The following is a 14,802-nucleotide window of genomic DNA, read 5'->3' as shown; positions in this document are numbered from 1 at the left end:
AAAAAACATTACTTACAAATTACTTACAACTATGATGTGAAGCTTAACTTGCGAAATAATACGTGCTTGCTTTTGAACTTGAAAGATTAAAATGGCTTTTTGTTTCAATTCATCACGTGTTTCTGTGTGTGTAAATTCCTTACTGCATTATTTGTCTCCATGTGATTTATTAATTATTGAGTCACATAATTATGTAGCATCAATTATCTTGATATTAATAAATCTGTCATCTATTCCTGCCATTTTAACCTCTTTGAGCACCAAAGTAAACTTCCAGTACCATCCACAATATAGTTCAATTTATAGTCTGCTCTTTTTACATCAAATTTAATTTTTTTTTATCAAAACTAGAAGCAATATTACATACATGTACTCAAGTTTTTTAAGCAATATTTAAGCAATAATTCCAGAAGGTAACCAGCTCACTGATAGCAGGCTTAGAAGCCATTGTGATTGAGTGAACAAAAACGCATTCATCAAAATGCAATTCTCACCCGAGGGAAATTTATTATCTCTTACATAAATACAACTGCTATGACGGCAGTAAGTCTTACTCATTCATGTCTCTCGAATTACTATGAATAGAGAAAGATTTACAACCCTGGTAAAAAATGGCTGCTATTTCATTGTATCATTGATATCTTCATCATGATGCCAGTCAGTTTGTAATGAAAGATGTTGTTTCTTCACTCCACTGGGAGTTCAGATAATGATATGCGTACTGGTTATCTTCTGCATCTTAATGTATGCGCAGTCTTCATGAAGAAAATGTTTTCACTTGCAGAACATGCTGGTAATTCTGTATTCCTATGTAATCTCGACCAAGAATTATGTTTAGGTTTTGATAATTATGAATATTGAAAATAAAATAAAATTAAAGGGGTAGATATCAGTCCCTGGGTTTACAACATAGAATCATGGGATATCATTGCTCTACTTTTATTTATGTTTTTGCAATTTTAATTTGTTAATTACATTTGCTGTGAGATCAAGGATTATAAAGGATTATACTACTGTAAAATAATTTGTTTTAGCCAGACTTAATTTTTGCTGAAAAGACTTTTTTGGTGTTTTGTATGGAATTTATTTTCACTGATTTTTGATGAGTTGAATGTAAAACATAGGAAAGAATATATATTCGCTGTTTTATTTTCACTGAATCATTCCTTCAGCGAAAATAGCGAAAATTAGTTCCAAGTGGAAATAAAGTATTTTAAACTATTTTAAAGCAGTTTGAGTCAAATTAAAATTTTGGATTACTGAGCATGTTACTGCACATATATGCAATGCATTATGGGAAATAACTTCAAATTTTTGACTACTGAGCATTTAACTGCACATATATGCAATGCATTATGGGATAGAACTTAAAATTTTGGACTACTGGGCATGTTACTGCACATTTATGCAATGCATTATGGGAAAGAACTTCAAATTTTGGACTACTGAGCATGTTACTGCATATATATGCAATGCATTATGGGAAAGAACTTCAAATTTTGAACTACTGGGCATGTTACTGCACATTTATGCAATGCATTATGGGAAAGAACTTCAAATTTTGGACTAATGAGCATGTTACTGCACATGTATGCAATGCATTATGGGAAAGAACTTCAAATTTTGGACTACTGAGCATGTTACTGCACATATATACAATGCATTATGGGAAATAACTTCAAATTTTTGACTACTGAGCATTTAACTGCACATATATGCAATGCATTATGGTAAAGAACTTCAAATTTTTGACTACTGAGCATGTTACTGCACATGTATGCAATGCATTATGGGAAAGAACTTCAAATTTTGGACTACTGAGCATGTTACTACACATATATGCAATGCATTATGGGAAAGAACTTCAAATTTTGGACTAATGAGCATGTTACTGCACAAGTATGCAATGCATTATGGGAAAGAACTTCAAATTTTTGACTACAGAGCATTTAACTGCACATATATGCAATGCATTATGGTAAAGAACTTCAAATTTTGGACTACTGAGCATGTTACTGCATATATATGCAATGCATTATGGGAAAGAACTTCAAATTTTGGACTACTGAGCATGTTACTGCACAAGTATGCAATGCATTATGGGAAAGAACTTCATTTTTTTGACTACTGAGCATGTTACTGCATATATATGCAATGCATTATGGGATAGAACTTCAAATTTTGGACTACTGAGCATGTTACTGCATATATATGCAATGCATTATGGGAAAGAACTTCAAATTTTGGACTACTGGGCATGTTACTGCACATTTATGCAATGTATTATGGGAAAGAACTTCAAATTTTGGACTAATGAGCATGTTACTGCACATGTATGCAATGCATTATGGGAAAGAACTTCAAATTTTGGACTACTGAGCATGTTACTGCACATATATACAATGCATTATGGGAAATAACTTCAAATTTTTGACTACTGAGCATTTAACTGCACATATATGCAATGCATTATGGTAAAGAACTTCAAATTTTTGACTACTGAGCATGTTACTGCACATGTATGCAATGCATTATGGGAAAGAACTTCAAATTTTGGACTACTGAGCATGTTACTACACATATATGCAATGCATTATGGGAAAGAACTTCAAATTTTGGACTAATGAGCATGTTACTGCACAAGTATGCAATGCATTATGGGAAAGAACTTCAAATTTTTGACTACTGAGCATTTAACTGCACATATATGCAATGCATTATGGTAAAGAACTTCAAATTTTTGACTACTGAGCATGTTACTGCACATATATGCAATGCATTATGGGAAAGAACTTCAAATTTTGAACAACTGAGCATGTTACTGCACATGTATGCAATGCATTATGGGAAAGAACTTCAAATTTTTGACTACTGAGCATGTTACTGCACATGTATGCAATGCATTATGGGAAAGAACTTCAATTTTTTGACTACTGAGCATGTTACTGCACATATATGCAATGCATTATGGGAAAGAACTTCAAATTTTTGACTACTGAGCATGTTACTGCACATATATGCAATGCATTATGGTAAAGAACTTCAAATTTTTGACTACTGAGCATGTTACTGCACATATATGCAATGCATTATGGGAAAGAACTTCATATTTTGAACTACTGAGCATGTTACTGCACATGTATGCAATGCATTATGGGAAAGAACTTCAAATTTTGGACTACTGGGCATGTTACTGCACATATATGTACATGTATATGGGAGAGAACTTCCCATATTAATGGAAACTATCAAAATTAAGTGTCAATTTTTAGCTCCGCTGCCGACAAAGTCGACACAGCAGAGCTGTTCATATTACTGATTGTCCGTCATCGTCGTCGTCCGTCGTTGTCGCCGACGGTGTCAAATTTACAATTACAACAATTACTTCGAAACCGCAAGTCAGAATGTTTTCAAATTTGATGTGCAAGTATGGTTTTTCTCAGATTTGTTCATATCATGTCAAAATCCCAAATTCTCTATTTTTGGTGAATATTTTTTGTCATTTTTGGTAAAAAGTGATATTTTCGACTTCTTGTGAAAAAAACAAAGGTCTGATTACTTTGATATTACATATATAGGTACTATATGTGGACCTCGCTCAGATTTGTTCATTTCGTGATGATATCTTTAATTCTCTGATTTTGGTGAATATTTTTGTAATTTTGGGTAAAAAGCGATATTTTTGACTTCTTATTAAAAACCACAAGTCCGATTGCTTTGATATTAAATATATAGGTACTAAAAGTGGACCTCTCTCAGATTTGTTCATTTCATGATGATATGTTCAATTCTCTAATTTTGATGAATATTTTTGTAATTTTTGGTAAAATATGATATTTTTGATTTCTTGTTAAAAACTGCAAGTCCAATTGCTTTGATATTATACATTTATGTACTACATGTGGATCTCTCTCAGATTTGTTCATTTCATGGTGATATCTTCAATTATCTAATGTTGATGATTTTTGGTGAAAAGTGATATTTTTGAAGTTTGATTGCTTTATACATAGTTCTGTTCTTCAATTACAATGTGCATTGCTAACAGCGGAGCTATCTCAGCCGATAGGCTGCTTGTCGTTATATACATATGCATGACAGACCACACTGGTTATTTTCTTGATATCAAGATCATCTATAAAAATATCAAGAATTGGCCATTTGTTGCTATTCTTGTAACAGTTATGTAACATAGAGTAAACAAGTGAAGAAGCAGGCACTACTTTCTGCAGTTCAGGTATTTTGTTGAATTCCAGTAAATTAGCCATAATTAAATTAACACTTACTATGGTTACTCCTGATAACACCTTTGACGAAGTTGCTGAAAAAGAAAAGAAAATATGATTGAGATAATTTCACTATTTAGCTCTGCTGTCCACTTTGTCGAGCGGAGCTTATCATATGAGTGATTGTCGTCTGTCGTCCGTCATTCATGTCAATGTTTTATTTTTTCGACTTCTTCTTGAAAACTACAAGCCTGAATGCTTTGATACTTGGTGTATATGTACCTTGGGTAGATCTCTCTTAGATTTGTTCATTTCATGATGATATCTTCAATTCTCTAATTTTGGTGAATATTTTTGTCATTTTTGGCGAAAAGTGATATTTTCCACTTCTTGTTGAAAACCGCAAGTCTGATTGTTTTGATACTATACATATTGTTTATTTTCTAATGATATCTTCAGTTCTTTAATTGAAATGTGCATTGCTAACAGCGGAGCTATCTCAGCTGACAGGCTACTTGTTTGATGTACTTAAGATTTTATCAATATAATTACTGACTATATTCTGTGTATTCTGAGTAATTTTAAAATATATATAAAGAAATAATCTCACTACAGAAACCATTGCAAAAATGCAAAATTTTTTCACATTTGATGTTTCTGAATCTTTGTTCTCGAAAAATGTTCTGGAAGTGGATGCATGAAGAAGATATAATTTTTAAGTCAGTCTGAACCTTATTAAAACATGAACAAAAATTAAGAACCCTGGTGATTAATAAAGTTTAATGTTTGAATTAATTTTTGGCAGAGGTGGAAATGAAACACAATGAAAATAATCACTTCCTGTTCAATATGGGACTCATAGCGACCTATACAACGCGTTTAAAATACATTGTTTATTTACATGAAATTCAAACACGCGCTGCGCCGTGACCACCGCCCTTTAAGCCAAATCAGTGTATTTGCATTTTCAGGGAAGCTATTAAGTATACAGTAATGTACGTGCTTGTATTCAGCAGTAGGCTTGCAAGTGTTAAAAGCCGAGATTACTAGTGATAAAATAACATTAGTATTCATTATTTCTGTTGCTTTAGTGTTAACAACTTTGAAATGTAATTGGCTTAAGAAGCAACGATTGTCAACTATATGTATGCATTAGTACATCCCTGTGTTATTACATGTACAACGAATCACTAGTGTAACTACAGTGTCAGGCACGTTAGTGTCAAGATTTCATCCCAAATACCGTGCATTTAAAATTATGTAAACCGCTGCTGCTTAAAAGTTAAAATGAACATTTTTGCTGATACAAAATTTTTATATTTACTGACTGACTCACAAAAATTTGTCTAGCAAAATCACCATTTTCAGCTGTATTGATTAGCAAAATCATCAGAATTATTTCCTCATAATTTGTAATGATTCCAAATAATTTTAAATACATAATTACTCACGTAATTTATTTAATTAAAAACCTAACAAATAGACCTAGAATTTAAATTCCAATAGATAAACTAAAAACAAATTCATTGCTTATGACGAGCAATAGTGTTTTTTGCAGCTATGGTGAAGATCACTGGCTAATAAATGCTGCTGGTGTTCGAATATACCCTGCATGTATATGTAAGATGTTATTCGTAGTATAGCATAGTACAAACCACCTTTTAAGTCAAGATAGTAATTTGAATTCCTTTACAATTTTTTTTAAAACAATATTATTAAAAGCTGACTCAATGTATGTGTGAGAAGGAAGCAATATGGTGGCTTTTTTTTGGATTTTTCAAATGCAAAAGATCGAACATAAAAAAATAAATACACATAAAAATAAAGTACTGTAATTGTGTTCAGTTAACAAAATTACACTAGTAGTATTATTATACTATATCTATGATAAATAAATATTCAATATATTTCTGCAGATTACTTGATACATTTTAAACATACAGCAAACCACATATATTACTCTTATACATAGGTATAAGCATTGTATTCCCACGTATTTAAAATCATCAAAAAGTATTCTCAGTTCATACATACTTCCACCCCCGCATAAAGAGAAATTAAAGTTACCTCCATTGGCTTGCGATGAGATGAGAAAGTTACCCATGCGTATAAACTAAAATCAGTGGGTGGTAGCAATTTGATTTTAAAATGTAATAATCACCCAAATTAAGTCCACTGAAAGTGGTCTAAATTACATTAGAGTATCCATGCATGATTCTGATATATTGATGACCACAGAAATATCATTTAATACAAGAACAGATTTGAGTAGAAATTGGTTACTCAAGAATCACCAGGAAAAAAAAATGGATGTCCAATATAAAAACTGACTAGATTTTTCAAGCAGACCCTGTATTTTTTTATGAGAATAAATCATATATAAAATAAAAAAATTATGATAAAATAAAAAGTTATTCCTGCCTACCTACCCACCCTACTTTTGTTTTCAATGTTACCAGAAACACACTTATTTATTTTAATTGGCCTCATGTTTAGTACAGTTTGAATCACATTGTGTATAAACTGGATTTTTTATTTTTTTGTGCTGCATCTACATAAATCTATATTTTCTGTTATTTTTTTCTTTGTTCTTTCAATTAACTTAATGAAGAGTAAGCTTAGATCAACTAGAATTTGATTGGATTTTAAAACTGATTAAACAAATGTAGTGTTATCTGATTGGCTATGCAAGATTGGGTTACATAGCCAATCAGAGTCAATCTAGCAAATCCTTAACTTAATTGAGCCAGTGATGAAGTAAGGTGTTATTTGATTGGCTAGACATGCAGTTAGGGATATAGATCAAGAGAAATCTTATACATTTCAAACTCTAACTCAACTAATTTTAGACACAAGGTGTTCTTGGATTGGCTACATAGTTTAATAGGGTTATAGATAGCCAATCAGGAGTCTTTCAAATTCTAACTCAACAAGCCAGGTGCTCTTTGATTGGCTACACAGGTTCCGGTTGTGTTGCCAACCAGGTGCAATATTTCAGTAACTCAAATTCAATTCACATTTAGAAGTCTTCTGCTGTAGTGATGACGTCTTCCTTTGACAATAACTTATTATGGAAGAGGGTTGTGAGATAAATTTATATTCAATACGTACATACGTACGAGGATTACACTTACTTAAGTGAATGGAATATGTATAATCTGTACTGTCGCTAACATGCTGCAATGTTATATTTATCTGAGAATCAGGTCTCGTTCCACAGATATATGGGCCATATATTAGATGTTATCTGTACTACTAAAACCATGATCGAATTCCTGTGCGTTGACTACATAATGATCCCCATCCATTCATACATGGTGCCCGTATGCTGAAAGAATTCTAAACATTGTTTAAGCTTGTATGTACATATCACAGAGATCGCGATAACGCTCCGTGGTAGAGATGCTGAATTAAAAAAACACACTTGTTCCCTGGACTTTTTAGGATAAAATCAAGAAGGCAGTGAGGAATTACTTTTTGGGAAAAATCTCTGAAATGAAGATGAACACATTTGGTAATTTAATTAACAAACACTGAAACTGCGTAGCAAGTTATATTTTAAGCAAGGTCCAATTGAAGCCTGATGCCTACAAATTCTGTCCAGTGGTGCATACTGGGATAAAAATAGTAAATATGCGTAAATACATGTTTAAATACACGTAGGTTGAGATTGTGCTTCAACTGCAATGTTTAGAATTTGGAAACAAAAAATAAAATTATCTATTATTAATCATTATGAATATAATTATTAATCATCTTTGAGTTTTTCTAATGCAAAATCATTCCATTTTCAAATTTGATTCAAAACTGACTCAAATCCGGCGACGGATGGTGATCATCTTTAATTGTTGAATGACAGAATGTCTTTGTTGAAATAATATTGAGGTCACACTAATTATTATTATAATTTTTAGGTTTTGAAATGACAAAATTGACATATATAAGTGACCCACATACACTTACACTGTCACATTGTGACAACCAATCATCTTACAGTTTTTATACTGCATGTATGTTCAGACTGATTAAGTAAAAACTAGAATTTAATGTCTCTGGTCGGCTGATAAGAACAGAAATTGATTTGACATTCCTTGTAATTTCAAAATTATAATTAATCTATAAAAGGATAACTCGTTACATATATCTATATATATTTATATACACCACGTTGTGAGCATTAATGCATGACGGTGACACTGTAACTAATGATGTGATAGCCCCCTCAAGTGGTGATAATATGAGTGCTGACATCTAAACTAAAAATGCAATTAAAATGATATTGCCATAATGTTGACAGAAAGACTATTTTTATTTTTCAAAATGGCTGACAGTTTTAATCTTTTGAATTTTTTCACTATTCACAAATTGTTTTTTTTTTCATTCTTTCCAAATATTTTGATCAAAACTGATCGCTAAAATTAATGAAGGAATAATAAAAAAATACATGTAATAAATGTGTAAAATCTATGTACCACAATTATGGCGAGGAAAATTATAGCATTCAATAATAGAAATCGATTGGAATTGTTTTTCTTTCATTCCTACACTTTCATTAATAGGTTTGGAAATCTCAGGATAGTTATTCTGCTAAACTACCCCCCCCCCTTCTATATTAGCCTCTACAAATATAAACTGGATTTTTTTCATTTTAAGACCCCCCTCCCCCCCAATGAGAAAATCTCAAGAGGTTCAAGGGCGTATCCTTTCCTCTATCTGCTTCTGTGTACTCTGTATGTCATACCTGAAATCTCATTGCCATGGTGACATATGTAAAGGTCATGGATGATGTAGGCATAATTTGGCATGCATGGTTCCATGGTAACCATTGTCATGGTAGTGGTGATGTAGGCTATTGCGTATAAGGAAGAAAAAAAACACATCTATTTTATGATAGAAATGTGTACTGTGATTTTATCAAATTCATTACCATAAAAAAATAAACAAAATTCTAGATTTTATTTCAATTTCCATACATGTAAACAGAGAGATATCTGCAACCTTACCCTTATTAGGAATTCCACTTTCCTTATAAGGAATAATGACATAATATTTCTAATATGGCGGTTGTGGATCATGTCAGAGTACCATCTCTTTGATATTTGATATACAGATATAGTTGATATACTCGCGATGTAGAATGCTTGCATAATATCATCCCCATATTTATATATTTTGTTGAAAAAGCCCTAGCACTAGAAAGACTCAATTTATGGCTTTATTTATTAATTTCCTTCAAACTACACAGCTAATACATCTTTGATAAATGTTCTACATTCTATTTAATTATTTACTGCTAACTCATTAATAATTGTCTCTCGAGTCTTCTTGTAATCGGCAATCATTTCTTTCACAATCGCACAATATCATGAATAGTTTTTGTTGACGAGATATAATCTTCATGTAATAAAGTTCAAATTTTGTCTTAATAAACAATGGATTTTACAAACGCTGTTCATGTTGCATGGGACCCATATCGAAAACCATGCTGTGTTTCCATGCCAACATATCAAATCTTACATTTTTGAATATTCATGTGTTTGTAACACTGTACGTCAGTTTTTTGTCTAAATTTTTCAAATAAACAAAAGAAAAAATCTAATTTTAATATAGAATAATAGAATATAAGCACAATTATTATGACAATTTTAAAATAATTTTTTTATAAAATAAAGTTTACCAATATTAGTAAAATTATATTATAATGCAGCATTTTATTGGAATTTGAGATTTATCATCAGATTTGCCTTCAATGCATACATGGGTTGGTAGTGTTGCCATGGTTATAGCATCACAGACTAATCATACCTCGTAAATGCCCATACGTATATGGTAATAGTTATAATAAATGCATTGAACATCGTATTAAAATATTTATTTTCCATGCACCATCATCAGCATACTTAATTTGCTTTTACCAGGCAGTTACAATGGCTGTCACCAAGTTTGGCTGTTTGCCAAAAAATTGCAAAACCCCCAAAAATGCAAAGATTCTTTATTTCCCCAATAGCAATAATAATAAGATTTGTTAATGTTTCTGTTTCATAGTTCAAAATGTTTTTTCTCAATTTAATTCAGACTTTTGATCAACATTTTCAGGAAATGAAATTAGAAATTGTTGTAATATTATGATTTGAATAAAATTCTTCATAATTATGACAACAATGTCTGGAATTAGGCTGATAATGATATATAATTCATTTTTTAGATTTTTCCCTGAGATCTCGTGATTATGCAGATTCTGAAAAGCAATTTATTTTTTGCCAGGTCATGAATATGCAATTAGTCACAGTACATTCTTTTGACTGTTGGATTTCCCAGGACAATTTTGCCAAAGATTCTCTTGTACATGTATATATGTCTGAAAAAAAATTTGGCCACATCGTTAATAATCTGATTCATCAATTTGCTAGTAGGTTGTATGGTAAGGTTTCTTCCATATGAGACGGTTGACGAACTCTGTGAGTTTTTATTTCCTGTTTTTACATTAACCATTTTTGCTCTCTGTCACAAATTTTTCACTCAGATGAAGAAAATGTTACACACAGGAAATTTGGGTCTAAATTTGGAGATCCTGTGTTTCTATGACAACAACTACTGTTTTCATGGGGTGAAATTTGCAGCCTATTTTTATGAATGTGTGTAGTTAAACAACAAACAAAATAGTTTTGCATTTAACGTCACTTGTCAACAAATATGTGTGCTCGTTGTGCGTACTAGTTTGCAAAACCAAGTTGTTTTTTGAATTAATATAAATGTATTTATGAATATTTAGTGTGAATTTATATAAGTTTACATTTATAAGAGAGTTGCATTCCAATCAAAATCAAAGCTCTGATCTGAGTACTGTTTTTTTCGCACAGCTTACATACGAAATGATGACTGGCAACACACTGATGTCAAATGTACAGTCATTCTGATTGATCAAATAGTTTTCAACAATTGTTTGTCATTTGTAAAACAAATTATCAAACTCTAGTCTACAGTTTTGTGGAATGAACTGTATTTATCAGCGCTGATGTGATCATGATGGTGCCCTTCTTATATAGAGTTATGCGATAATCTTCTGTCGGCTAATTGCAAAGTAATTGAATCTGGGGTAAATCTACTTACATTCTGCAAATCTGAGCGTTGGGAAATTTGGAATTGTCCAACGTCATAAAAATATCTGGCCTGTTCTTTGTGTGTTGCATTTCGGCTTTCACAGTGCATAATGGCATGCACTATGAGTTCTGACTTGAACTGATTTTTCTAAATTAATGAAAATGAAAAGAATGAGATTGGAATGCATGGATATATTAATTGATTTGATCGAAGTATGATGCCGTGATAGTTACTGTGAACTCTGTAATCTGGCAACTGTCACAATCAGTCATATCATTTGAACATGTGCTACATTGTAAGTTCATGTTAACTTTTGATGAGTGACAGGAATGAACAAATGAAGGACCAGGTGACATCGGGATTTCCCAGAATAAGTAGAATGTAGTGTATTTTATTGAGATGGTGGGGGCGAAAATCTAGTCTTTATAGTACTCCCTTGAAAAATCACTATGTACTGTTAAATACTGTAGAATACTTTATTTTCGCTTGGAATTTATTTTCGCTATTTTCGCTGAATGGATGATTCCGTGAAAATAAAATCCAGCGAATATACTCTTTTTCCTATATTTCACATTAAATTCATCAAAAATCAGTAAAAATAAGTTCCATACAAAACGCCCAAAAAGCCTTTTCAGCGAAAATTAATTCCAGCGAAAATAAAGTATTCCACAGTACTTCACTTTCCCCTGCAACTAATTTTCACTATTTTCACTGAAGAAATGATTCAATTAAAATTTCATGATGATATCTTCAATTATCTAATTTTGATGAATATTTTTGGTAAAAGTGATGTTTTTGAATTCTTGTTGAAAACCGCAAGTCTGATTGCTTTGATTCTATACATATAGGGACCTCAGGTAGACCAAGTCCTTTTAGATTTGTTCATCTTCTAATGATATCTTCAGTTCTTCAATTGAAATGTGCATTGCTAACAGCGGCGCTATCTCAGCCGAGAGGCTGCTTGTTTTCTCAATTATGACCAAAAATTATTATGTATTAATTTATTCATGTCATGTATTTTTTTGAAACAATCAATCTGGTTTTTCTAATTTAATGCTTGTAGAAATAACTCAAATTTTGTTAAATATTTTACAGGTGGTTGCTATTTTCTCCATCTTATTTATCGTATTATCAACAATAGCGCTGTCTCTCAACACACTTCCAGAATTACAAGAACCGGACAAGTATGGTCAGCCTGGGGATAACTACAGTCTGGCGTTAGTGGAAATGGTGTGCATCGCATGGTTCACGCTAGAGTATGTCCTCCGACTCATCTCGGCACCGTACAAGTGGAAATTTTTCAAAGCTCCCCTGAATGTCATTGATCTCATAGCAATTTTGCCGTTTTATATAACATTGTTTCTCACCGAGTCCAACGAAAGCTATATGCAGTTTCAGAATGTTCGACGTGTGGTACAGATATTTCGTATCATGAGAATTCTGCGAATTCTAAAACTAGCGAGACATTCAACGGGCCTCCAGGCCCTGGGATATACGTTGCAGAGAAGTTACAAAGAACTCGGTTTATTGACACTTTTTATTGCAATTGGGGTCATGTTATTTTCCAGTTTAGCATACTTTGCTGAGAAGGACGATCCAAATACAAAATTTATTAGTATACCTGAGTCTTTCTGGTGGGCAGCCATCACTATGACAACTGTGGGTTATGGAGATGTTGTCCCCACTACTCTTCTCGGTAAGCTGATTGGTGCTGTATGTTGTGTGTGCGGTGTATTGGTGATCGCGTTACCAATTCCCATCATCGTCAATAACTTTTCAGAATATTACCGGGAGCAGAAACGACATGAAAAGTCCATGAAACGCCGTGAAGCACTAGAGAAAGCTAAACGCGAAGGAAGTCTTATCAGCTTAAATCTACGCGATGCATGCATCGAAATGATTGACGTTTTAGTCGATAAAAGAAGCTCACCGCAACTGGATTATCATCATCAGAGTTTGTCGAATATCTGCCATGCAAGCAATCCATCGATTTCTATTGAAAATCCACACACGACTGCAAATCGGTTTCATAGCTCACCCGCTGACTGCGGCTCCAGTCACTATAGATCAGCGGAACGGTTAACGTCACAGAACTCCCACCGAGATCGTTGTGGATCAGTTAATTACATTGATCATACTTCCCAACCCCAGAGTCATAATAGCTTAGCGTCAGAAGTATACCTTGACTCGCTTGAACATGTGGAGTTGCCAAAAATTCACCGAGCTATTGGCCGAATCGGTGTTTTGGCTACACAGTCAGGGCTGGCAGCAAATCAGAATGAACCGCAGAGTGTTCGGAATAGATCAGGCGAAGACACCGAAAGTCACCGAAGCGGTGATAGCTATGCAAGCTTCAGTACAGAGGCCGATTCAAAGTGTACAGTTAAAAAGCCTATGGGCACCGCAATAGTTGATATGCCCGATATTACAATAACCGACGAGGACGAACTATCCCTTGGGACTGAAGCTCAACCAGCTGAGGTTGAAAACAGCGAAAACCCGCCTGAAAATGAATCAAGTGAAACTAATGAACCGAAAAAAGAAGACGACATCATTGTGCAACAACTGGATGATGGATTTACAACGAAATGGAAACGAGCATCGCCACCAGAAAAACGGCATGCCAGGGACAAATCTGAAACTGGATCGGAGGCAGAGGTCGAACCTCTGATGTCTGCAGAGAAAGATTTGTCTGATAAGGACGACGATGAAAAAAGTGTGTCATCCACTGACTCAGAGGGTGGGGGGAAATCAGAAAAAAAAACAGGTAAAAAGACATTTTTAAAAGGGAGATTTAAAAGACCGAAACTTCCATCGCTTTTGTCAAATTTTAGGGGGAACAAAAATAACCCCCTAGAAAGGAATGACTCACAGTCCAGTGACAGTGGATGTGAATCTCCGAAACAAAAAAAGAATGATCAAGCAAATAACAGTCATGTTAAAGATGAACCTCAGCCCACGATTGAAGCTCATGACATTCACAAGCCAGTAACAAAACAAGACTCAGGGCCAAAGCAGCCTTTAAAGGCAATAGGACCTAAAATTGGCCCCAAACCACAGGCTCAGTCCATTAAATTTGTAGGTATTGATTCACAAGACTCGGTGGAAGATGAACCGAAAACTGTTCATTCAGATGAAGAGGTTGAACTTAATGATTTAGCAGTAAAATCCACACAAAATGGAGATAACGTTACCGAGGAAACAGAGATAACACAGGTGCAAGTTGCAAATGAGAACATCTGCGACGTCTGACGTCTTTCAGTAATAATTTATTCAGATTCAAATTTAAACAATTTAAAAGTAAGTTTAAAGAAATTCCTATAACCTTAAAGTCTCGCTGTCGCAGTGTTGCATCATGGTCTCTCCTATGACATATACAAGATATGTAAAATACTAAATTTGAATACACAGCACCATTAGTGTTTTTACTTCTTCACAAATCCTACTATCTTTCTCGGGAACTTATATATCAAATTTG

At 33.3% G+C, this 14,802-nt stretch overlaps 1 protein-coding gene across 1 annotated transcript in view; it reads left to right on the top strand.

Moving 5' to 3' along the window:
- The window catches only part of LOC100368777 (potassium voltage-gated channel subfamily B member 2-like), a 69,877-nt gene extending 55,301 nt beyond the window's left edge, over nt 1–14,576 (top strand). The window contains exon 2 of the mRNA XM_078008196.2: nt 12,420–14,576. Coding sequence (XP_077864322.2) covers nt 12,420–14,576 — 2,157 coding nt within the window. The remainder of the gene's footprint in view (nt 1–12,419) is intronic.
- The last annotated feature ends 226 nt before the right edge of the window (nt 14,577–14,802 follow it).

This window comes from Saccoglossus kowalevskii, chromosome 18, assembly GCF_978046115.1.
Source record: "Saccoglossus kowalevskii chromosome 18, keSacKowa6.1, whole genome shotgun sequence".
Lineage (NCBI taxonomy): Eukaryota > Metazoa > Hemichordata > Enteropneusta > Harrimaniidae > Saccoglossus > Saccoglossus kowalevskii.
The sequence above is the reverse complement of the archived record's forward strand: the minus strand, read 5'-3'. Positions and strand labels throughout refer to the sequence as shown.